The sequence below is a fragment of the Caretta caretta genome, chromosome 1 (genome assembly GCF_965140235.1).
Source record: "Caretta caretta isolate rCarCar2 chromosome 1, rCarCar1.hap1, whole genome shotgun sequence".
NCBI lineage: Eukaryota > Metazoa > Chordata > Testudines > Cheloniidae > Caretta > Caretta caretta.
In genome coordinates, this window is record NC_134206.1 from 160075160 (window position 1) to 160100964 (window position 25805).

General features: G+C 42.6%; 1 protein-coding gene across 8 annotated transcripts in view; it reads right to left on the reverse strand.

The window, feature by feature from the left end:
• Positions 1-25386, reverse strand: part of FAM3B (FAM3 metabolism regulating signaling molecule B) — a 28473-nt gene extending 3087 nt beyond the window's left edge. The window contains exons 1-11 of one of the 8 annotated variants that reach the window (XM_048866128.2): positions 25090-25386; positions 19727-19969; positions 16940-17057; positions 16677-16820; positions 15264-15387; positions 13759-13817; positions 6796-6846; positions 6135-6222; positions 5451-5583; positions 4556-4619; positions 4-1439 (exon numbers count right to left, since the gene is read on the reverse strand). In XM_048866128.2, coding sequence (XP_048722085.1) covers positions 1396-1439; positions 4556-4619; positions 5451-5583; positions 6135-6222; positions 6796-6846; positions 13759-13817; positions 15264-15387; positions 16677-16820; positions 16940-17027 — 795 coding nt within the window. In that variant the 5' untranslated portion in view covers positions 17028-17057; positions 19727-19969; positions 25090-25386 and the 3' untranslated portion in view covers positions 4-1395. Of the gene's footprint in view, positions 1-3; positions 1440-4490; positions 4620-5450; positions 5584-6134; positions 6223-6795; positions 6847-7853; positions 10686-13758; positions 13818-15263; positions 15388-16676; positions 16821-16939; positions 17058-19726; positions 19970-25089 lie in introns of those variants that run through there. The other 7 variants (XM_048866118.2, XM_048866148.2, XM_048866138.2 and 4 more) reach the window with 7 other exon arrangements.
• Between the last annotated feature and the right edge of the window lie 419 nt (positions 25387-25805).

Genomic DNA, 25805 nt, shown 5'->3' on the forward strand with positions numbered 1-25805 from the left:
TTGAAAGTCCTTGATCAAGGTTACATAAACTCTATACCTACACCAACCCAGCCCTCTGGGATTTGTTCTATCCTACTTCCATGAGGTACAAGCCTGAAGGAACAACACTGGTCCAATTCTGAGTTGCATCCAAGCTGAACTTGGTGCAGTTCACAGGTAGAAAGGATTGTTGTAATTCCCACCTAACTGCCCATGTCTCTAAGGCAGAGGTTCCCAATCTGTGGGGCGTGCCCCTACAGGGGTGAGGAGGAAAAATCAGGGGGACATGGCTGGGGCCACAGCTGGGGCCACATGTGGGGTGGGGAGGGAGTGCCATCCAGCTCCGCTCCTGGCCCAGGGTCCCGGCTGTGCAAGTGCAAAGCAGCTTTCTGGCTGCTTTGTACTTGCACAGCAGCACAAAGCTGCTGGCGCCATTGCATTACACAGTCCCCAAATCTCCTCCAGAACATTGGCGGCTGCTGCATCTCCATAGCTTCAGAAAACAGCGTCCATCACAAGCTCACATTAAAGACAAAACCAGTTTGATCAACTTCCCACTCTCTCGGTACATCATCCAATGTGCTTAGAAGAGCAGTCATGAAGACATGTCCACTGCTAATGGTCTGTTTACACAGCAATTAAACACCCATGGCTGGCTCGTGTCAGCTGACCCAGGCTCATGGGGCTCAGACTAATGGGCTGCTCCTCTGCTGTGTACACATTTGGGCTCAGGCTACAGCCTGAGCTCTGGGACCTTCCTGCCTTGCAAGGCCCCAGATCCCGTGCTCGAACATCTATGCCGTGTAACTTCAGTGCCCTCATGGCCAAGATGGAGTCTGCTCTGCAGGCAGCTCTGGCCAAGAGACGGCGCGTACAGGAATGCAGCAGGCAAAGTCCCTTCCACCCCAGCAGCACCAGTTCCAAACCCCCCAGAGTGAATATACACGTACGCACACCCCGCCCCGAAAGTACAATAAATATAGGAAAGGGAAATATTGATTTACAGAAGGACAAAAGGAGAAAAAACAACAGGGGGTGGAGATAAGGGGAGAGATAAAACAGGGTTACATTGAACCCAAGGTCCCACAGGCCCAGTGGTAGCACAGTCTGAAAGGGCACTGAGCAATACGTCTACACTCAGAGTTCAGGAATCCTGGGCAAAGTTCCAGTCCAGTGGTGAGTCTTGGGTGCTCCTGGTCGTCTTCGGCAATAGAAAACTTTCCCCAACAAACCTGTCTGGTGCCCTCTTCTGCTGCTCTCTGCAAAGCCACACAGAGCGATAACCTCCCAGCGTGGCCAGCTACAGCCTCCCTCCTTATTCCCAATGCAAAGTCACAAGCCCAGGTACTCATGGCCAACGTTCCCTCCAATTTTTTCCACCCATATGCGGATTGAATTTTGTTATGTGCACCAATATCAAGGTAATGTGCAGATGTGCGCCACGAGTAGAAACAAAAAACCTAGATAGAATATATTTTTAAAAAGTTACCATAGGGATAATTACTTCAGCCAGGACAGGTTAGGCATTTTAGAACTCACTACTCAAAAAATTAAATTTAAGCATAAGAGAAATAAAAATTATGAAATGCATAGACCAGACAAAAAAATAAAATAGCACTTTGAAAGAATAAAATTACACAGAATATACGTGCATTGCAGGAAGTATGAAGTAGAAACAACAACACTACAAGTATGTGTTGGGAGGTGAGTGTATGTGTGTGTGTGTGTGTGTGTGTGTGTGTGTGTGTGTGAGAGAGAGAGAGAGACACACACACACACACACGGACACACTGTGTGTGTGTGTGAGAGAGAGAGGGAGATAGAGAGAGAGACAAGCGTCTCTCCCCAGCTGGAGCTGGGGTAGAGAGCCATCTCTTGTCCCTGTCACAGGCCGGGGATGAGATGTGTCTCTCTTTTTACCGCCACAGCCCTGGCTGGAGCTGGGGCCAGGGAAGAAGCACATCTCTCCTAGGGGACACTTTAGGATCTTATTAATATCAATATTGTAAAATTGCAATGAGTTGTGCCAGATATGCCATGTAAAGTATCTGCAAAAATGTTAGTTTGCCAACTATGATAATCTTGTTTATATGTTTGTATCACATTTGTATTATGAGTTATAGATGTGTATGTATGTCTGTATTTCAAACTTGTGCTATGCTTCTGTGTGACAGTGACACCCTCAGACAGTTTGGCATCAGAACTGCCTAGCCTGCTTGATGGCCCATTAAGGACATCAACTGTACAATGAACCCATTGAAAAGGTCAAGAGCTACACCTTATGACTCAGCAAGGCATGCAGGGGCATGCCTATGGACAGAACTCCAAGGCTTCCAGGTCATGTGCTTGGCAGCTTGTGTTTGGAACAAAAGGAAGCACAAGCACAAGCCGCATGGCAAAAGACTATAAAAGGCAGCTGCATCTTATCCATTTTGTCTTCAGTCCTGCTTCTTACCTCTGGAGTAACCAAGCTGTGGATGTGTTCCAGACGGACTTTCAAGCCAGCAAATTCACCAAGACTGCTAGGAACCTGATATGTGGATTTTGAAGTCTTTGTATGTGTGTGACTGTTTTACCATTTAACAACTCTCTTCTTGTTCTTTTTTCTTTATAATCCTTTAATTTTAGACACTAAAGGATTGGCTAGCAGCATGGTACTTTGGGTAAGATCCAAACCTATACTAACCTGGTGATGTGGGTGACCCTTTGGGGTCAGAAGAACATTTTGTATATGTGAACAGAGGTTTTTAAATAACTTCTCACTTTACAGGACCTAGGTACTGATTGGGAGCCAGAGAACTGGAATGCAATAAGGGGGCTGTGTGATTTCTTTTTTGCTTCTTGATAACCAGTGTGGGGGATCAGAAGCACAGTGTGAGACTGGCTGGGGAGTTTAACTTCAGTGTTACCCGCCAGTCTTGGGAGTATCTGCTCTACCTTGTGCAGCCTGCCCTGACCTTGGCATTTCCAGAGAGGGCTGCCCCAGGCACCCTGGGTCACATCTCTTGTCCCTGGTGCAGCCCTGAGGGTGGGGCCAGGGCAGAGAGGCATCTCTCTCTCTCTCCCCCTCCCCATCCCCTGCCCCCCCGAGCTGCATGCCCCAAGCTCCCCCAAACCCTCATCACCTCACCCCACTGCCCCCACCCTCCACATTCTCCCCGCTCACCAGTGTGCGTCCCTGCACAGCTGCTGCGCAGCCCTAGATGGGCTTGTGTGCGGCTGCGCACCTTAGAGGGAACACAGCGCATGGCCCCATACAGCTCTGGGCAGCAGCGACACTGGGTCTAGCTCCGGTTTGTCCTTTTCAGGTGATTCCTCCCTGACACAGTGCTTGTCCTGGGGTGTCCCCGATTGGCCGCTCTGTGCCTTCCAGGCATCGGGTGGGTTCTCAGCTGCTTCACTCTGTGAGACCTAATAGCTGTAGCCATTGGAGCTCCAGACACACACCCCCTGTCGGTCTCCCTCTCTCTTTGCTCCCTCCTGCCAAATCACCACTTCCTCCTCCTCAGGACAAAAAGATTTAAAGGGGCCATGCTCTCTAAACCTCAAAGGTGATACAACCGCAATTAAACAGCCCTTTCACCTGAGCCCCATGAACCCAAGCCAGCTGCTATGGGCCAGCCATGGGTTTTTAATTGCAGTGCAGACATTTCCTAAGCAGCCCACAAATGTCAGTAAATCTACCTTACAGTATGAGCCAGCCTCATTATAGCTAGATGAAAACTTCATTACATAAATTATAGGAATGAGGCCACATTCAGCAGGTGTTACACTGGATCTGATCTGAATTTACTAAGGGGTTTGTAGTACCAACAGTCTGCTAGGTAGTTTATAGACAAATATAACGATAATATGTCTGACCTGAGGAGCTTACAGTCTAAACAGGCAACATCCAAACAAAGGAAATGGAAGAGAACCAACACACACAACAGTGACTGAACAGTGATTTTTGTATGACGTTACTTTGAACAGTTTTTTTCAGTAAGTTAAAGGGGGGTGGGGTGAAGGAGCAAACCCATAAAATTTAAGGGTGTAGATCATCAGCACAGAATTCTTATAAGTGACTCGCAGCTAGAATAGGTTAATTATCAGTACATTAAAAGTAATGGCAATTCAAACTTTTCTTAGGAGATAAAGAATTACTAATTCACTGCATCAGAGTAATCTGTTTTACTTCTAGGAATTCTGTGATAGAAGAAATAGAACTTGGTTTTATATCTTGTTTCCTCCTAAAACCTAGAGCAGAAAGCACCCTGTAAAAAATTAGACTTGCCATTCACAGTGACAATACAGTACCATTTTGATAATCCTGGCAGATCTACCATACCATCATACTTACAGACCAGAAAATGGATTTTATCCTCTGCACTTGTCATTAAAACAGGTATTTGCTTTCAGACCAATTGCAGAACACCACCTCTGAAGGACAAGTGGTTAAAACTGTATATATTACTTTATTAGTTTATAGCAGCTGTTTAGATGCTTATCGATTTTATAACTGCAACCACATATAAAAATAATTTATATGACTTTATTAGCAAAATGTAAGATCAGATCAGGTTTACTGGGATACAACCTTCTATCTGGATTTCAGCTGGCCAGCCGTTATATCTGTTCTTGATATTCTCAGAATGGTTGATCTGGTTAAAAAAACAAACAAACAAAAAACCCCCCTTCCGTTTATTGTTTATAGACTGTCATCCTGGAAAACTTCATGCTTCCCTGAGTACCAAGAGGGAAAAGATATGGAGACAGGGGGTTGGAAATCATCAGATACACTTCACATTTTGCTTATCTTAAACTGGCACCTCCTCACCCCATTATCTATTATATAATCATTCCTCAAAATGTTATAATCCAAACCCCTTATTGCCCAGAAGACCTCACAGTATAGGACAATGATGTTTAAGTCTTTCCTGTAGGTAATCGGTTTCAGTAAGTAACACCCAAACAACATTCTGGAAAAGATGTGAAACTAGGGATAATTCCATAGATCTTCAGAAAATAGAATAGTTAGAGAAATCTGTGGAAACTGAGCTGGGCCAAGCATATCAATTTCTTTCCCCCTCCTTGCATCACAGAAAGATGACTGTATGGAGCATATAAATTAAAATACCACTGCTATGAGGAGAAGTTCTGATACAGAAATGATTCCTGTTAAATTTTCGTCAAGTCTGAAGAAGCCAAGATTTTCAAAAATGACTTGCGATTTTGGACATCTCCCTGCCTGGGTGTCCATCCTGAGACTCTTAAAGGGTCCTGATTTTCAGAAAATGCTGAGCGCCTACCCTCTGAAATTCAGACCTCCTTAAAGGTGTCTCAAAAGTTGGGCTTTCAAAAATTGAGACATCCTACATGACTAGTCACTTTTGGAAACTTGTTTCCAGAAAGAAGTCACAAACACAAGGTTGTGAAGGGTTTATGAAAATTATAGTTTTAAGAAACAAAACAGAAAACAAAATAAACCCTACCTTTTCTTTTTGAATGTTATCTGGTAGGTTGAAACCTTTGGCAGCTATAAAGGCCCAGCTTGACCTGAACTTCAAGTTCCATATTTCTTTACTGCCAAGCTCTGCTATTGCTTTTTTTGCACCATCCTTTAATCTAGTAGAAGAGTTGAAAAAGTTTACACTGGAGACTTTGAAATTCAGAACTTTCAAAAAAATAAGTTACGTAAGAAAGGATATAGTCTTGATATTTTATGGTGTAATTTCTGATTTCCTATTAATGAATAATGTTTAAAGCCTTCCTGTATCTTCTACTGGAGAAGTGTCCAGTAATATGCCATAAAATTCATGGAACCAAATTCTATGTCCACTTACACCTGTGCAACTCCACTGATGTTAATAAAAGACAATGAGTTTGCACAGGGGAGCAGAGAGAAGAATTCTATGTTATTAGGGATTCTCTCTCTTTTGTACATTTTACTGTTTGAACAAATTTCATGTAATCTCAGTGTTTTTTGAGACGTTCAGGCCGCGTTAAATGGGTAAGTGTTGAATGGGACAGCAACGAATGACTGAGAGAAGGAGGTAAGTGATTAAACCTGATCATAGCTCAAGCTGTAACAACTTTTGCTTCTCAGAAGGTTACCACCCTGAGTTGCAAGCCATTTATTATTCTAGCACTGGGCTGGTACACACTTTCTTGCTTACCTGCTGCTTCCGTCATCATGGGTCACCATCAAGAGAAGTGACCCTTGAGGTGCATTTTTAATGAAAGTAGTCATGGGTCCCGAGAAGTCTGTCGATACAACAAATGATTATTCATTACCCCCATGCCGATGCACAAAACACCTTATACTCAGTTTATTGCTACTTTTCAGCTTTGCTTCTCCAAAAAACAGAAGTTATTTTTCTCTAGCCAGATAATTCCCCCATAACCAGGCAGAGGGCCCAATCCTGAAAGGTACTGAGTGCATTCAACTCCCACAGAAGACAGTGAGCATACAGAATAATCAGCACCTCTCAGGAGCTCTGGAGTAAGTAGGAGGAGACAGATTAGACTCATAGACTTTAAGATCAGAAGGGACCATCGTGATCATCTAGTCTGATTGCCTACAGCACAGCAATCTAGAAATAAAGGCCTGACACAATTTAGTTGTTTTTTTTAGTATTAAACTGTACTCCAGATGAGCAGAGATAAATCTGTTTTGCCATCTGTTTTAGATTAATTACTGATCATTCTTGGAGATCTTTAGCAACTATCAAATATTTAATTGAAAAAGAAAAAACTTTTAGTCCAAATGTCTTCTGTATGGAAAAGTGTCTACAAGAGACCCTCTGCCACTTTTATTTGGTAACCTTTGGCTCTTACCTCCTTCCCACATGTCAAAAAACTCTGTAGATATAACTTTTCCTGTTTTATCTGCAATAAAGAAATGATACACTTTAAATATGGGGAAGGAAGGGGATATGTAAAGGGAAAGTAAACACAATGGTTACAACTAAAAATAAAAACAACACGGAATCCAGGGGCACCTTAAAGACTAACAGATTTATTTGTTTTATTTATTTAAAATAAATCTGTTAGTCTTTAAGGTGCCATCGGACCCCTCGTTGTTTTTGTGGATACAGACTAACACGGCTACCCTCTGATAACTTGAAACTATAGTAATATAAAATAATAGATGCACTTATTTTTAGTTTTCATTAGTTCCAGATTTCCTTCTAAGTTAAAAAATTAATCTGGTGTATACATATATGACCATAGTGATTCTCCTTGACAGCATTAATTCCTGCCCACCAATGGTACACAGAAGTGATCTGTTAAAGCTATCCTGCAACTGAACACCAAAACTGTAGCATGACATAAAAGATTTCTGCCCAGATTCTTTCAAATAATGGAATTGGCTTTACTCTTTTAGTTTATGTTTAAAAGAATGAGTGAATTGTATTATAAGCTTTGGTGCTTGCATATACACTTTCTACTAATTCCTAACTAGAGTTGGGAACAACGGCTAAGGTTTTCAAGTGGCTGTTGATTTTGGATGCCCAACTTGAGACAATTTCAATAGCCCTAATTTTCAGTGGACAGCTGCTCAGCACTTTCCAAAAAATCTGGCCTCTTTATAGTGGCTCAAGTTAGGCTCCCAGACTCACTACTCATTTGAGAAAATCTTGGTCAATAATCATAATTAATTTCATTGTTGTCCAAGTGGGCCTATTTTTGAGTTCATGAAACAGATGTAAAACTGGAGGTAATTCTCAAGACTTCAAAATTCTTTGACAAATGCATGAAACATCTTTTTTTGCGAGTAGGAAAACTGCAAATCCAGTAACCAATTTTCATGTTATGCTTTCAAATGCCAAATGGAGTCAGGCATTGATCAGTTACATAAGATATACAAAAAGAAAAGGAGTACTTGTGGCACCTTAGAGACTAACCAATTTATTTGAGCATAAGCTTTCATGAGCTATAGCTCACTTCATCGGATACATTCAGTGGAAAATACAGTGGGGAGATTTATATACACAGAGAACATGAAACAATAGGTGTTACCATACACACTGTAACGAGAGTGACCAGGTAAGGTGAGCTACTACCAGCAGGAGAGCGGGGGTGGGGGGTCTTTTTGTAGTGATAATCAAGGTGGGCCATTTCCAGCAGTTGACAAGAACATCTGAGGAACAGCGTGGGGGAGGGGGGAAGAGGGAAATAAACAAGGGAAAATAGTTTTACTTTGTGTAATGACACATCCACTCCCAGTCTTTATTCAAGCCTAAGTTAATTGTATCCAGTTTGCAAATTAATTCCAATTCAGCAGTCTCTCGGAGTCTGTTTTTGAAGGTTTTTTTTGAAGAATTGCCACTTTTAGGTCTGAAATCGAGTGACCAAAGAGATTGAAGTGTTCTCCAACTGGTTTTTGAATGTTATAATTCTTGACGTCGGATTTGTGTTCATTTGTTCTTTTACGTAGAGACTGTCCAGTTTGGCCAATGTACATGGCAGAGGGGCATTGCTGGCACATGATGGCATATATCACAGTGGTAGATGTGCAGGTGAACGAGCCTCTGATAGTGTGGCTGATGTGATTAGGCCCTATGATGGTGTCCCCTGAATAGATATGTGGACACAGTTGGCAACAGGCTTTGTTGCAAGGATAGGTTCCTGGGTTAGTGGTTCTGTTGTGTGGTTGTTGGTGAGTATTTGCTTCAGGTTGGGGGGCTGTCTGTAAGCAAGGACTGGCCTGTCTTCCAAGATCTGTGAGTGATGGGTCATCCTTCAGGATAGGTTGTAGATCCTTGATGATGTGTTGGAGAGGTTTTAGTTGGGGGCTGAAGGTGATGGCTAGTGGCGTTCTGTTATTTTCTTTGTTGGGCCTGTCCTGTAGTAGGTAACTTCTGGGTACTCTTCTGGCTCTGTCAATCTGTTTCTTCACTTCAACAGGTAAGTACTGTAGTTGTAAGAACGCTCGATAGAGATCTTGTAGGTGATTGTCTCTGTCTGAGGGGTTGGAGCAAATGCGGTTGTATCGTAGAGCTTGGCTGTAGACAATGGATCGTGTGGTGTGGTCTGGATGAAAGCTGGAGGCATGTAGGTAGGCATAGCGGTCAGTAGGTTTCCGTTTCCGGTATAGGGTGGTGTTTATGTGACCATCGCTTATTAGCACCGTAGTGTCCAGGAAGTGGATCTCTTGTGTGGACTGATCCAGGCTGAGGTGGATGGGGGATGGAAATTGTTGAAATCGTGGTGGAATTCCACAAGGGCTTCTTTTCCATGGGTCCAGATGATGAAGATGTCATCAATGTACCGCAAGCAGAGTAGGGGCATTAGGGGACGAGAGCTGAGGAAGCGTTGTTCTAAGTCAGCCATAAAAACGTTGGCATACTGTGGGGCCATGTGGGTACCCATAGCAGTGTCGCTGATTTGAAGGTATACATTGTCCCCAAATGTGAAATAGTTATGGGTGAGGACAAAGTCACAAAGTTCAGCCACCAGGTTTGCTGTGACATTATCAGGGATACTGTTCCTGATGGCTTGTAGTCCATCTTTGTGTGGAATGTTAGTGTAGAGGGCTTCTACATCCATAGTGGCCAGGATGGTGTTTTCAGGAAGATCACCGATGGATTGTAGTTTCCTCAGACAGTCAGTGATGTCTCGAAGATAGCTGGGAGTGCTGGTAGCATAGGGCTTGAGGAGGGAGTCTACATAGCCAGACAATTCTGCTGTCAGGGTGCCATGCCTGAGATGATGAGGCATCCAGGATTTCCAGGTTTACGGATCTTGGGTAGCAGATAGAATACCCCTGGTCGAGGTTCCAGGGGTGTGTCTGTGCGGATTTGTTCTTGTGCTTTTTCAGGGAGTTTCTTGAGCAAATGCTGTAGTTTCTTTTGGTAACCCTCAGTGGGATCAGAGGGTAATGGCTTGTAGAAAGTGGTGTTGGAGAGCTGCCTAGTAACCTCTTGTTCATATTCTGACCTATTCATGATGATGACAGCACCTCCTTTGTCAGCCTTTTTGATTATGATGTCAGAGTTATTTCTGAGGCTGTGGATGGCATTGTGTTCTGCACGGCTGAGGTTATGGGGCAAGTGATGCTGCTTTTCCACAATTTCAGCCCGTGCATGTCGGTGGTAGCACTCTATGCAGAAGTCCAGTCTGTTGTTTCGACCTTCAGGAGGAGTCCACCCAGAATCCTTCTTTTTGTCGTCTTGGTAGGAAGGTCTCTTTGGGTTAGTATGTTGTTCAGAGGTTTGTTGGAAATATTCCTTGAGTCGGAGATGTCGAAAATAGGATTCTAGGTCACCACAGAACTGTATCATGTTCGTGCGGGTGGAGGGGCAAAAGGAGAGGCCCCGAGATAGGACATATTCTTCTGCTGGGCTAAGAGTATATTTGGATAGATTAACAATATTGCTGGGTGGGTTAAGGGAAACACTGTTGTGGCCTCTTGTGGCATGTAGTAGTTTAGATAGTTTAGTGTCCTTTTTCTTTTGTAGAGAAGCAAAGTGTGTGCTGTAAATGGCTTGTCTAGTTTTTGTAAAGTCCAGCCACGAGGAAGTTTGTGCGGAAGCTTGGTTTTTTATGAGAGTATCCAGTTTTGAGAGCTCATTCTTAATCTTTCCCTGTTTGCTATAGAGGATGTTGATCAGGTGGTTCTGCAGTTTCTTTGAGAGTGTGTGGCACAAGCTGTCAGCATAGTCTGTGTGGTATGTAGATTGTAATGGATTTTTTACCTTCAGTCCCTTTGGTATGATGTCCATCTGTTTGCATTTGGAAAGGAAAATGATGTCTGTCTGTATCTGTACGAGTTTTTTCATGAAGTTGATAGATTTCTACTCCCTACAGCTAAATTCAGTGCCTTGCATAATGACAGGTTTCAGAGTAGCAGCCGTGTTAGTCTTTATCCCCAAAAAGAAAAGGAGGACTTGTGGCACCTTAGAGACTAACAAATTTATTTGAGCATAAGCTTTCGTGAGCTACAGCTCACTTCATCGGATGCATTCAGTGGAAAATACAGTGGGGAGATTTATATACACAGAGAACATGAAACAATATACACTTCCCTGTAGAGGAGGGTGCTTTCCTCTGGAGCACTGTGTGCTGCCACTCAGTGGGAAGATCTAACAATTGCTGCTCCCTTTCTGGCTCATCTTGGCTCACCTTCTTGGCAGGATCATGGTGGAGGGGGAAATATCTTAAAACCACAGGACTCTGTAAAAGTTATTTTCCACAATTCAGGAGGCAGAGTCCAGAACTGGAGAAATAACATTCCAGACCCGGGCCTCTCTTGAGCAGAGACCAGAGATCACACCAAACTGAGGATGCTGGATTTTACTGTGCTTGTATGTGGAATATTGCTTTTTCTTCCTGTGTTGTTAATCTTGGTTTATAATTTTCTCTTCCTTAACAACAAAAACTGGTCATTCAGAATAGAAAGGGGACAGCAATGTGAATTAACATATTAAAGTGATACTACAAAAAAAAAGTGTTGATACAGTCTGTAGTGGAGAGGTTTAATTAATTAGAAAATATGCAGAGGATGTTTTACTGTATTGCAGTGTTAGATATGGCCACTTTTCTATCTGAACCAGTGAATAAAGGAAGCAAGATAATTAAGGAGTACATGTGAATATTTATTTAGCCAGAAACTACCTCTCAGTGGAAGGATAGAAGATATTCTATTATGCAATATTTTCACACATTCTAAGGCCCGAAAGGACCACTGTGATTATCTGGTCTGACCTCCTGCATAACACAGGCCATAGGACCCCACCTAATCATTTCAACATCAAACCCATAATGTCTGTTTAAGTTGTAGCATATCCTTCAGAAAGAGATTTAGTTTTGATGTAAAGACTTCAAGAGAATTCACTATATTAGTAAGTAAGTTGTTCCAATGGTTAATTACTGTCTCAGTTTAAAATTTTCACCGTATTTCTAGTCTGAATTTGGCCAGTTTCCAATCACTGGATTTTGTTATGCCTTTTTCTGCTAGATTAAACTGCTGTCTACTATCAGAAATCTCTTCCCCACATAGGTACTTGGAGACCACGATCACATCACCTCTTCATCTTTTCTTGGATAAACTAATTAGGTTCAGTTTCTGTAGTTTCTCATTATTAAAGTTTTGCTGCTCTTTACTGAACCCTTTCCAATTTTTAAACATTTTCTTGAAGTGTAGACCCCAGAGCTAGACACAATATTCCAGTAATGGTCTCACGAATGCCACGTACAGAGGTAATAGCACCTCCCTACTCCTACTTGATATTCCTCTACTTATACGTTCAAAGATCATGATCACCCTCTTAGTAACAGTCTCACACGAAGAACTCATGTTCAGTTGGTAGTCTACTGTGGCCACTAAATCCTTTATGATTTTTTTTTTAATAGAAAATAAAAATACAAGGTAAGTTTGGTGACAAGGAAATGAAAATTTTGGACCAGCTCCTCAGCTGATATAAACAGGATATCTCTGATGTCAATGGAGCCACACCAATGTACACAACTTCGTTCTTTGTGTAGCTATTTACCTTCCAAGTGGGTGGGCAAACAGAACAATTTTTTTTTTTTTAATATTGCAACATTTTTGCATCAAAGCAAACACCACACTACATCTGAGCTTCTTTTCCAGACTCAGGGCTCTTATTCCTCACAGGAGGGGCCACTATTAAATATATTGCACCTCATCCTAGTCATTAGAGAACTGAGAAATTTCTTTTACGTGACATGCAAAGTAAATCTACTCTCTCTAATTTAAAATCCAGGGCCACTTGGACAATTTTTCATGGTTGTCCATTCTCATCCACTGAAAATTTAACAAGCTTATTTCTTTTTTGTTTCCCCACTATTCTAAGATTTTTTTTTCTTCAAGTGCTTCTTTTTGTTAAAGCGAAGAGGAATTTGAATCTGATAAACTAGAAAGTTACAAGCTGCTGCTGTGTAAGGAAACAGAACTCCTCTAAGGCGGTGAAAGAGATGTGAATGGCAGTCTCTGTACTACTGCCACGGAGAAGGCTGTGGTTTTCCTCTGGGGCAGTACCATAGATGGACTGCATGTACCTTTACACCCATAAGTGGGAGGGACAGAGGGGAGTGCAAAAAACTTGAGGGCACAAGATGATGTTACAATGACATACACGGAGAGCAGCCAAAACTCATTATGACTAGAGACTAAATTAAGGATTTAAACCAGAGACTAATATCACTGTGGCCTAGCATATAGAGCACTGGACTGGGACTCAGGAGACCTGAGTTCTGTTTCTGGTACTTGCCCAAAGTCACCAGACAGGCCAAGGGCAGAAATTTTACCACTCTATGCCTCAGGTTCCCTATCTGTAAAATGGGGATAATACTGAATTCAAGTGTAAAGCGCTTTGAGATCCACAGATGTAAAGCTCTGTATAAAAGTTAGATATTATTATCTAGAATAGTAACCCATTACACTATCTGCAGTAGTCCTTTCTATACATCTTTTCAGATCAACATTCTTTACCCAATTTTAAGAAGTGTATCGAACACTCATATTTCAGGAATTGCCTTTCGTTTAGAAGGTAAAAGCTTGCTGGAAGGGGCAGAGAGGGAGCGTAAGAGAGGAAAGTTTGAATCCAAATGATTCTCGGTTCAGTCATTCATATATTGCAAGGTCACACTAAAAGTGACTGGGAGTGACAAACAATGATTGTTCTTGGTTACTCTACTTTCATAAGTGTCCAACAGAGAGGAAGTGGTAGTTTAAAAATATAGAAGGAAGACTGTTTGATTTTGCATGTCTGAGATGCAATCTTTTTTCTTAGCGTACTACCATTGTCCCCATAACATTCCTCTCTTACTTACAATTCACAATGGCAATGTTTATACCTCTTCCAACATTACCCTTCTGTTCACTTATGAGCCTGAAATTGAAATAAATACATCATCAGTCAGGAACTGTACTTGAGAAGGGTGGTGATATTTACCTAGGCAAAGTCATTCCTGGTATTCTTGTTTTTAGCTTAATCATTTAATTGAGGAGTCTGCTGAAAGCAATGGAGCCATATCTTAAATATCTATGGCGCATCTCCTCCAGAGAACCCATAATGAGTCTAGTTCAAAACTGTAACCTGTACAAGTGCAACGCAAGCAGAGTAAAAACAATGCCAAAGAAAAAATAATTTGTTTTGTGGCACCATTCCACACAGATTTATAGAATAGGCCAGTGTATCTTCACAACAGCTCCACACCAAGATTTTCAAAAGTGACTAGTGATTTTAAGGGCCTCAGTTTTTGAGTGCCTAACTTGAGACACTGTAAAGAGGCCTGATTTTCAGAATGCACTGAGCATCCAACCTCTGAAAATTAGGCCCTTTTATAGTGTTTCAAGTTGTGCATCTGAAATCTGAGGCACCCACAATCATTAGTCACTTTTGAAAATCTTGGCCCAAAGCAGTTTGTATGAACAAAAGAGAAAAGCCAAGATGCAAGGTTAAAAAAAAAGTTAGAGATAGAACAGAAAGATTACTTTAGTGACACAAGCACAGAGAAAACAAAATGACAAAGTAGACTAAAAGGAAAAAATCTAAAGTATCAAAGAAACAACCTAAGTATACTTTCAGAATACATACAGCGAGGGAGACTGGAAAGATGCAATGGAACAGAGAGAAAATTAGGTGGAGTTTAATGTTGGTAATGGGCTTTAAAAAAAGGGGGGGGGGGCGTGCGGCATTCTCCACACAGATGGAACAGAATTATTCAGGGTTTAAAGTTATAAGATATCTAAGAGTTGACACAATGAAGCCAATCATGTAGTCAGAAGAGAGAGAAATTAAAATTTCAGGGGTGTGTCAGATACACAGAAATAAGGACAGAGAGTCAAATTTTTGCCTCAGTAAAGTCAGTGAAAATTTTGGCGCTGAATTCAATGAAAACAGCATTTCAACCCAATGATGAAGAAAGCAATGATCTATCCCAAAGGGAGAAAACATATGGATCAGATGTAACAAAATTTAAGAGGTTTTTAAAAAAAAGTTTATAATAATTAAAATTAAAAACCACAACATCTAAATGAATCCCACCTCTGGATTTCCAAGCATGCTTCATTTGCTGTGTGCCTATCCTAGAATCACACCTATACTTTACAGAGGAGAGCTGAAATGGTGGTGTCTTGCTTGAGGGACGTAAGGAGCGTAACATGGTAAATAGTGTTGAAAGTTGAAAACCCCAAGATTGGTGGTTTTGTATTATGTAGTTGGCGTTAATCCAAGAAATGTCTCTTTATAAAAAAGTTTAGTCTGTTGCTAAACCAAAATGCCCCTACTACTCCAGATAGCCCTTGCTTAGACTCGAAGTAGACTGGTACTTACAACTCATCTTCAAAACAAATCTTGGCCAACTTTTCCTTGCCACCACCACTGAGTACTCGATAAGCATAGCTTCCAGGTGAGCACGGAGACCAATGGTCACATTTCTGTCTTTTGGGGGGTGGGGCTGTAGCGAATAAGAAAGCAGAACATGCTTTGTTTGAGAACTATGAAAACACCATTCATATACCAAAATGACCAATTAATTTCAATATATCAGAGAAAGGTCACACAAGTACTTACAAAGGCAAACCTTGTCAACCTACAAACATCGTATCAAAAATACCATAGATTTATATGGGTTTGAAATTGGCACCTGCTTGCCAAATGAGGGTAGAGAGCAAAGAGGAATTTGATTGGGGAGAATGGGTCCAGCAGTCCTCTGAGATGATCTTTTGACCAGTGTTCTAGCGTACTATAAACGTAGACAATTGCTCAGATAAACAAGCTTGGTTACAATTTGCAGGAGATATTGAGGCTCGCTTCTTGTTCACGTCACCTGAAAGTGAGAACAGATGTTCGCATGGCGCTGTTGTAGCCAGTGTTGCAAGATATTTATGCGCCAGATGCGCTGAAGATTCATATGTCCTTTCATGCTCCAACCACTGTTCTAGGGCACATACGTCCATGCTGATTATGGGTTCTGCTTGATAACGATCCAAAGCAGTGAGGACCAAAGCATGTTCATTTTCATCATCTGAGTCAGATGCCACCAGCAAAATGTTGATTTTCTTTTTTGGTGGTTTGCGTTCTGTAGTTTCTGCATTGAAGTGTCGCTCTTTTAAGTCTTCTGAAAGCATACGCCACACCTCATCCCTCTCAGATTTTGAAAGGCATTTCAAACAAGAACAAGAAGTAGGACTGAGTGTACTTGTAGGCTCTGAAGTTTTACATTGTTTTGTTTTTGAGTTCAGTTATATCACAAAACAAATCTACATTTGTAAGTTCTACTTTCACAATAGAAAGATTGCATTACAGTACTTGTATGAGGTGAACTGAAAAATACTATTTCTTTTATCATTTTTCCAGTGAAAATATTTGTAATATAATAATATAAAGTGAGCACTGTACACTTTGTATTCTGTGTTGTAACTGAAATATATTTGCAAATGTAGAAAACATCCAAAAATATTTAATAAATTTCAATTGGTATTCTATCGTTTAAGAGTGAGATCAAAACTGTGATTAATCATGATTTTTTTTAAATCACAGTTTTTTTGAGTTAATCACATGAGTTAACTGTGATTAATCGATAGCCCTACTTATTATACAATCTGCTCATTCATTCTTAGGAGAACACCACATAACCAATCATTCATTAACTAACAACTCATTTGCAGGTTAAATTACAAAACACTGTGCTTCACTTATAATATACTGCATATTAGCAGAAAAAAAAGTCATGTGACCACATACCCTTAAGTACTGGTTTCTCTCCAATTCTCTGAATATTTTCAATAGCTGATGACATCGAATCTTCAGGTATGATATCTGCAAACAGGTATCCCAAATACCAAGCACACACTGATGCTAACAGAAGTCCTGATAACTTCGCAAGGTCTGATAAGAAACAACAAATCCATTATTTAATGAGAAAAAAGGCAGCATGTGATAAGAAGTCTACACAGGGCTACTAAAAATATAGCATCTTCTATGGTGCTGTTACACAAATACACTACTTTGAGAGCGGGAAATTGAGTCCTGATGCACAGGCATTCCACACCATTTGAGATCTTCGGTGGGGCTGCAGACAGAGTTAGTTAGCATGGCATTCAACAATGACAACCCCTTCCACCCCTAAAAAAAAAAAAAAAGTCTTAAAACACAATTAACAACAAAAAGACCCACTCTATCCCCAAGCAGAGGTTTGACCCTGAAAAGGAGACATGCCAGAGATTCCCTGAAATCATCTAGAGACTTGGCTATTCCTACCTATTTTAGATTGGCAGCACCCAGATGCTACCGTGATAGGTGGCAGTTAAAAAACCTACCCTACAGATAGCTCACAGGGGGCTCTTCATATCCTCTTTGAAATACAGGAGAAGACTAAACTAGGCCTGAATAGGCAGATATGTAAATGGAATTGGGGTTCAGATTGAGGATGGAGTTGTGAAATCTAGATTTGCACACATCTGGAGGCCCAGAAGCCTGCACAGAGATGTGGAGTGACAACAGCCACTAGTCCAACCTCTCTCACTTATACTATAATTTCCATCACTATTGTAGAAGCTATAGTAGTGTCTATATGGGCAAGGAGACAGGTGTGTATCCGCTATGTTTTTGTGAGTGAAGCTGATAAATACAGTCACATTGTACCAGACACTTGGCTTCCCCTTCTCCAGAAATAAAAATTTATACCCTGACCTGGAGATGGGTCATACACCCTACCCCCATGTTAATAAAATATCACATTTCTATTGAATCTTTCACCACAAAATGACCCAAGTGCTTCACATTGTGAGTATGTACACTGTGTTAATTAAGGAACTACTTCAACCATCACTGAAATGCAGCCTTTTAGGGGGGCTGGAAGATGGGGAAGGGGCAGGGAAAACATGGCGGCTTTTTTTACAATACTCAGCACTTCAGACAAGAAAGTGAGGATGAACATCAAATTTGGAGATTCTCCTGTTTATTTTTAAAGTTTCCTTTCCCAGGAATAAATATAGAATATATGGGTGGTTCCCAAATCAAATTCCTGAGCAAGAAGTTCACAAATTCCCTGTGCTTTAGCACAATCCCAGCATGCTAGGTCCAGTCTATGCTGGAGGGGTAGGTGGGTTGAGTTTAAAATGACGTAAGTTAACATGATTTATTTAAGTGCTGTTTAAAAACGTTAGCACTAGGGCTGTACAGGAACCAACATTTCTGTTTCATGTCAAATTCTGAAATGCTGAATTTTTTTCATTCTGATTTGCTACGTGGTGTGACAAAGCTCCGACCTTGTCCCAGTGGATCCCGTGCTTCCAGGCAGATTACGCTAGCCTAAGAGGCTCACTGTGACCCTCCATGTGGCCCTTCTCTCTCTAGAGTCAAAGGTCACACACTCCGAGCCATTTTCATCATAAGCCAGCAAGGAAGGTGGGAAGAAGCAACCCTCCCTCGCAGTCTCTGTTGTCTCACAGTCTCTGTGATTAATCGGGGAGAGTTGGGGAGAAAGAAGGAGGAAGCCTGGGCCTGCCCTCTACTCCGGGACCCGAATAGTTGCAGCTATTGGTAGCTGACCTTTTGAAACAGAACGAGTACAATTCCCTGGGCCAATTCCCCACAGCAGCCCCCATTTCCTCAACATCTACTTCACCCTTACCTCAGGGCCTCCTTCCTTGTGCCTGATAGGGTTTTTCCTGCCCAGTTTCTCCAGCAGTGCGGCTTCCTCCTACAAATCCTGACACATGCCTCTAACTGACTAACTGGGAGGCTTTTAACTAGTTCCAGCCAGCCCTTGATTGACTTCATGTGTCCCAATCAACCTGTCTCCACTTCTTTCTGGAAGACCCTTAATTGGCCCCAGGTGTCTAGATTAACCTGGAGCAACAGCCATTTGGTTACTATGGTAACAGGGATTTGTTTAGCCTGGGGCTAACATACGTGTTTCTCACTACTTTACTATAGTCATCTGGCCACAGTGGAAATTTCTAAATTTTCCGCAAAATAGAATTTGTAAAAAAATAAAAAAAGTAAAATAAAAAACAATTTTGGGTCAGGTGAAACACTGCACTTCAATAAAATCAAAATATTTTGTATCCATTTTGACTTTTTATATTATAATTTAGAATGTAAAATAAAAATTGGAGACAAAGTCACTTCAAAATGGAAAACTGAAATGTCCCAGTCCACAGAAGTCAAAACAGAACATTTTGACCATATCAGAATGCTTAATTTTGATTTTTTTTAAATGAAATTTCATCAAAATTGACACATTGCTGAGGAGAGTTTAGATTGCAACAAAATGGCATTTTCTGATGGAAAAAGATTTTGCTGGAAATTTTTTTTTACCAGCTCTAATTACTATCCAATTTATATGGGTTTTTAACAACTGAGTTAAGCTGCTCATGGTCTATGCTAGAAATGGAGGTAATTAGATATTGCAAACAAGTGCTTTGTATTAGAGCTAGTTGAAAACAGGATGTAATTTTTGCAAAATATGTCAAAAATTACATATTTTTGGTCAAAATTTGACATTTCCAATAAAAAACTGCATTGAAAAATTGAGTCAAGTTTTAGTACATTTTAGCTAGCTCTATTTAGCATTCACTGATTGCTAAACCCTAGCGTACAATTTATATGATTCAGCATGTCTGAAGTTGAAGGGAGTGGTACAAAACTAACAATTGAATGGAGTTAAGTAATGAAAACAGAGGATTCTTTTAAAGTAAAATGTGAACAATGTCAAGAGTTGCTAAGCAGCAAGCTAGACCGGATTTGTAGTCACCCTCAAAACAGTGCAGAAACTCAGTTTCGTTCACCTTTTGCAGATCAAATGTGACACTGAATATAATTGTTAAAGTGAAAGAGCAGAACTTTGATGAGTTTGGTGATCATGTGAGAGATTTTCAGGATCATAAAAAATATCCACGCTGTTCTGTTAAGACCCTTGTTCCACACTTATAGCTTTTTAACATTAGCTTGATTCAAGAGAAGTCTTTTGTTCATTTTCAGCATCCAAAGAAAGGCAAGGGTCGATCAGTGTTTATTTTTAATATCATAATCTGAAAAGCAAAGTTTTCCACTTGGTTAAAAAGCAAACAAAAAAGCCAAACTTGCAACCTTCCTTTATGCATTACCTTCAATGAAGTACAAAATAAGCATTTTAAAGAAATAATTGATGCACTTAGCCTTGGGTATACTCCTCCAGACAAATGTCAACTGACAGACCCACAGTTAGTTTTTCTCCATTGAAAAATTAATTCAAGTTTCTTATGCTTGAGTATTCCTCTTGAGCTAGCCTAGCCCTAGTGGGAGCAGCAACACAGCAAAGTAACATGTAACACTTGAGCTAATTTGTGCACACAGGCACAACACTCCCTCATGTGGCATTACACTTTTGTCTTCACTAACACAAAGGTGTGCATGATGGTGGGGATTTTTGTTTAGTTGTTTGTTTACACTAGATAACAGACAACAGTTATCCCACTGTAAAATCCTAAGTACAGGCAAAGCACTTTTATTGTTTATCGCGAGATACCTAGGTGAGGCCAACACTACATTACTGTCTGTAGTTGACCTCACCTAGTTTACTTTTAAATAAAAGTAGTGCCTTATCTCCACTGGGATTTTACAGCAGTATAGCTAACATATTTGTTAGTTATCCTGTGGTAAAAACATACCATTTTTGTCAGTAACGACATAGCCTAAGACTTCTGGGGGTATATCCCAGGGTTTTTAGTGTTGCAGTTAGCTGAATTGCTCCAGGAATTCTTTCCCAGTGAATTGTGGGAGGACTTTTCTATATTTCCTGGGCACATGGGAGGAATTGTGGGAAAGTGCTGGAGGACTAGCAGCATTTGAAGGGAGATAAGACCACTCTGTAGCGTGGACACAAATTAGCAGCTGATGAGTTGTGCTAACTCAAAAGTTAGCCTATACCCTCCAACAGGACAGCCAACAAGGGTTAAAAGCACCACCACATTCAAGTTCAGAGTTTGTCTGTGTGGATGAGGGACACATGTTAGGCATAACACTTAAGTTCTATGTTGAGTTAACTTTGCAGTGAAGACAAGTCCAAAGTGGGTCCCCATTCACTCAAGTTAACCTAGCTCAAGAGACGTACCTTTAAATAATGCAAGTTAAGGCTATATCTTCACTGCAGAGTTAAGTACTCCAATGGAAACAGAGGAAACAGTAAAGGAAGAACTAAATGGATCAGCGTTGATATTAAGGAAAGATGATGAAACATGAAAAATGACCCTACAACAGCTATAAGCAGCCATTCTTAGAAAACTGCAATCCCAATGAATACTACTGAGTTTATTTCTAAATAGAAAAAAGGAGAATACTGTGTCCAAGCTGCTGAAGAGAAATATCCCGAGGAAGTCTTTGCCATTGGCTCTGGCAATAAAAGTAAAATGAAAAAGATGAGTGAAGGTCTCAGGTGGATTCATCCTTAGCTTCTGATATATGAGTGTTCACCACAGTATTTGAACCTCATTGAGGAAGAAGGAATACCTAACAGTTCTAAAATGCATTCAAAAGTTCTTCTGTAACTCCCATCAGATTCATTTTGGTTGAAAAAAGGGGACTTAATGTCCCAGTTTCTTCAAGACATATGGTAGAAGTCTCAAAAAGTTTCTCTCTCCATAGCTGCATCCAGCTACCATAAATAATGTTGGAATTTGCATATATACGATAAGGTCATAGATTTAAAAAAAAGCACATTTTTCACATAGCACTAAAAAGCAAACTTAGAGGGTATGTCTACACAGCTGCAGAAGTGAGCCTCCTAGTCCAGGTCGACAGACTTGGAATAGTGATCTAAAATAGCTGTGCAGACTGTGCTTTAAAGTTGTGCCTCAGAAAGGAGCCCTCCATAGGCTTCAAAGCCAAAGTCGCAACCTCAAAGCACAGTCTACACATCTATTTGTAGGGTACTAACATGAGCCTTGCAAGTCTGAAGCTGTTGAGCTGGAGGGAGTCTACAGAGCCCATGGAAGTGAGACCTACACAGGCAGACTCAATAGATTTCAAATCACTCTAGTCTCAGTGGAAATTCGGTCTGATGTAATTAACTAAGAAATGGAACAACACAAGGACCAAACTGAAAATGATTCAGCGAACCTGTTACTGAGCCAAAATACAAAGGTCAAGCCAGAAAAAAGGTGAAAGTTTCTGATGGAATGTAAAAGTTAAAGATCCAGGTTTCTACCACAAGCCTATATTTGTGAAGGATGTTGGGTCACAGTTTTTTGCATCAAAATGGTTAAAATTTTTAGAACTAAAAATCACAGAAAAAAGAATTGATTTTAGAACTTTAAAAAAATAGCAAAGGCTCTGCAGTCCTGTCCACCCAGTTGTGCATCAGGCAAGTGTTTCTTATTGTTCAGTTGGGGGGATTATTATTATTTTTAATTATTGGTTTGGTCCAGTTCTGCAATAGACTTGGTGCTGAAAGAGCAAATAAATTAGTCAAAGTGTATTGGTGCCTAAGAAAGATACAAAAGAGCAGAAGACCTAATTCGTTAATAGATGAAGGACTCTGTTATCACATTCTTGTAGTTTACTTACATAGCTGCAAGCTTGTTAATTTTTCCAGTGTGTGCTCATCTCTCTCTCTCCTTCCCGCACCCTTCCTTCTTGTTTAAAACTAGTCGTTGCTCACTACACTCCCACGCCACCGGGCACCATGGTGTACATCCTTATGCCTATCACTCCACACTGAACAAGGAGAACAATAGCCACACATACACTGGTACCTGTGAAAACCACAGGGCAGCGTATATGTAGCCACATTGTTGCAGGTTTCAGATACATGGACATGAATGTTCCCTGCCCTACCTCTGTTTTCACTTGGGATTTCAAAGTCACAAGTTGGTAAAAGATTTTTTAAACTTAGTGTTTGTTTGTTTGCACTTTAACTTTGTTCTCTGCACATAATGAAGTTCTATTTATTGGAGACTCAGTATCTTTATTAGTTTATACCAGGAATTACAGTGAATAGCAGGAAGCAAAGCCCCACCCATAGTAAGAACACCCAAGGGACGTTATGTAATAACAACATTAGACACCACCACTGTGGCTGACTGATAAACTGGCCTTTTAAGATCTCCCTCAGCTACGTAGCTCTACAGTTGGCTGTTCCACTAGCCCTTGCCTCTTGCTGTTCAAATTCAGCAGACGGCCTGTCCATTCCAACCCTTCATCCTGATGGCAGCTTTTACCCTTTGCCTCACAGCTATAATGCATTACACACCATGCAGGTATAAGTAGGAGGATATTCCTCCTCTCTGAGATCCAATCTCCTAAATAAGCCATGCTAGTGTCCATTCAATCTACCAAAAGCATATTCAACTGCACCTGTTGAGATGGTAATTGAATCTTTCCCTAATGCTGCCAAGGTGACCAGTGAACAAATTCATGAGCCAGAGGAGCAAGGGGCAGGCCGTATCGCTCCAGGATCAATATCGGCATTTCAATATCACCTGTGGTAATCTGTCCGTTGGGGAAAGTGTCCCTTCTTGCAGGTTTTTTTTTAAAATCACATGTTTTTAAACATGCAAACATCATGCACCTTCCCTAACCAGTCTACCTTGATATCAGTGACAGATCACCAGTGATTCACTAGTGGTTATATAACCATGAAAAAAAATACCCCTTTCTGTTGATATACTTGGTGGCAAAGTGGGTTAAAGCCAGAAGAGGGATGTGTATGCTTTCACCCCACCTGAGTTCTGGAACCCCACTGATATGAATCCATCTACTACTTCTTGTACTTTACCAGGAGTCACAGTCCTGTGTAGCAGGAGATATTTAACAGCCCTACACACTTAGACAACAATGGCCCCCTCTGTGATTTTTCCAATTCCAGATGCCACTGACTGAAAGCAATCTGGTGTTGCAAGCTTCCACAGCACGACTGCCACTCGCTTCTCAATGCGGCTCTCATTCTGGGGTCCGTGGACTGTCTGTCTGGTGCAAGTTCAGCACACAGATCCAGGAACGCAGCCTTTTGAACTCAAAAGTTCTACAACCCCTGCTAGTCGTCCCAACTGTGCATTATGATGTATTCCACCAATCAGTGCTCATTTCTTGAGCCTGGATACAATGATTGTTGAGTGGAGTTGCTCTGTGAATGCCAGCGGCAACCTGGCTTTTTTATTTTTTGGGGTGGGGGGGCTACATCCATCAGCATCCAGTTATTGTGACAGAACTTCTCCCCATCATCACCATCCCTTTGAACTCTGCAAACACAGGAGAATCGTATGTCCTGTATCAGCAACACTCCTGAACACTGTGCTGAGCTCTTGCAAGATCCAGGTCTGTGAGCAAGATGGTGGAGACATAAGGGACAGTGGGAGGGGTTTTTTGTTTGATTGTTTTTTTAAGTGCAGAAATTATGGGATGTGGAAAGCATTATGGGGTGTAGAAATTGGCATGGTGCGAACGTGATCCCTAGCTCCCCAAAACCCCTGGGCAAATGGCTAGTTTCCCACAGAACACTGTGCCAATGATCCACAAGGCAGTGAGCCAGACAACGGGGAAGAGCACGCTGGGGTAGTTACCTATCTGTGGTGCACTACATTTTACAGAGATGCAAGCATTCGTGGGGAGTACGCGCACTAGCGTTGACACACCGCTGTGCATGGGCCAAAGGGCGGCTGTACTAGCCAGTCAAACGTGGAAGTGTACAGGTGGCCAGACGAGGCAGAGAGCAGGTCCCAGCCCGTGCCAGTGTGGCTGGGGAAGAGGGTAGAAGCCCAGGAGAAGTGCCAAGAGAGGCAGGGATGGGAGAGGGGACGAGAAGCCCCAACACCTCTAATGTCCCAAGCGCCTCCCGGAAACGACCGGGGGGACAAACCTCAGGAAGCAGCAGCAGTCAGACTTGCTCTGCTGTTGGAGGGCCGGGGAGAGCGAGGGCTGCGGGGCCGGGGCCAGCCTGTGGCGGGCTGCCAAGCACACCCGCCCGGCCCGAGGGAAGTGGGAGGCTGAGCCCCGAGCCCCGGCGGCCAGCGCGACACCCCTGCGGGGAAAGGGGACCTGCCCGCCAGCCCCCACGGGAAGGAAGCCGGCGGCAGGGCCACCGCCCGCCGCCCCTTCCCCGCAGCCTCCAGCCCGGCCCCAGGGCAGGGGGGCGGCCCGCCGGCTCCCGCTCCCGCCGGTGGTGGCGCCTACTCACTGCTCCAGCCCAGCCGCATCTTCCCGGGCAGCGGGGCTCCTCCGCGGCGCCCCCGCCGGCCCCCCCGCACCTGCTCCGGCAAGAGCCCCGCCGCGCTCCGGGCTGGGGAGAGCGCAAACCTCGCTGCACCCGGGCGGGCAGGGGAATAAAGCGCACACCGTGACCGCTGGGCGGCGCTCGGGGGAGGCTGGGAGCGGAGCTTCCCGCCCCCGCCAGGGACCGGCTGGAGCTAGGCGGCGGCGCTGCCCCGGGGGAGCGGCCGCTGGGCAATCGCGGTGCCGAAGTCCGCCGGCACACCCTGGGGGCTGGGCTGTGGGGCGAAGCAGCAGCGATGGGAGCCCGCCCCCCTCCGTGCGTGCGCGTCCGTCCGTGCAGCGCGGCCCTCACGGGTCTCCCCTCACAGCACTTTCGGTTTCAGCGCAAAGGCAAGGACGAGGCTGGGTCCGGCCTTTCACAGCCGGGAAAAGCGCGGGCACGACTCCCTTTTTGGTCCTTGATCAAGCTGAAAGGCTGTCTAGCGTCGCGCAGCTGTTCAGCCGCAGCAAGAGTCAGGGCTCAGGTGTATCCGAAGGCAGGGACGGGGTTGGGGGGAACGCTGCTATACTGTTTTACACACACACACACACACCCACCCCCTTCCTGCAGGAAATGCTCTCTAGTCTGCTCTGATCTCAAGAAGAGATCAGAAGCTTGGGTCTCACCCCCACAAGTTGGTC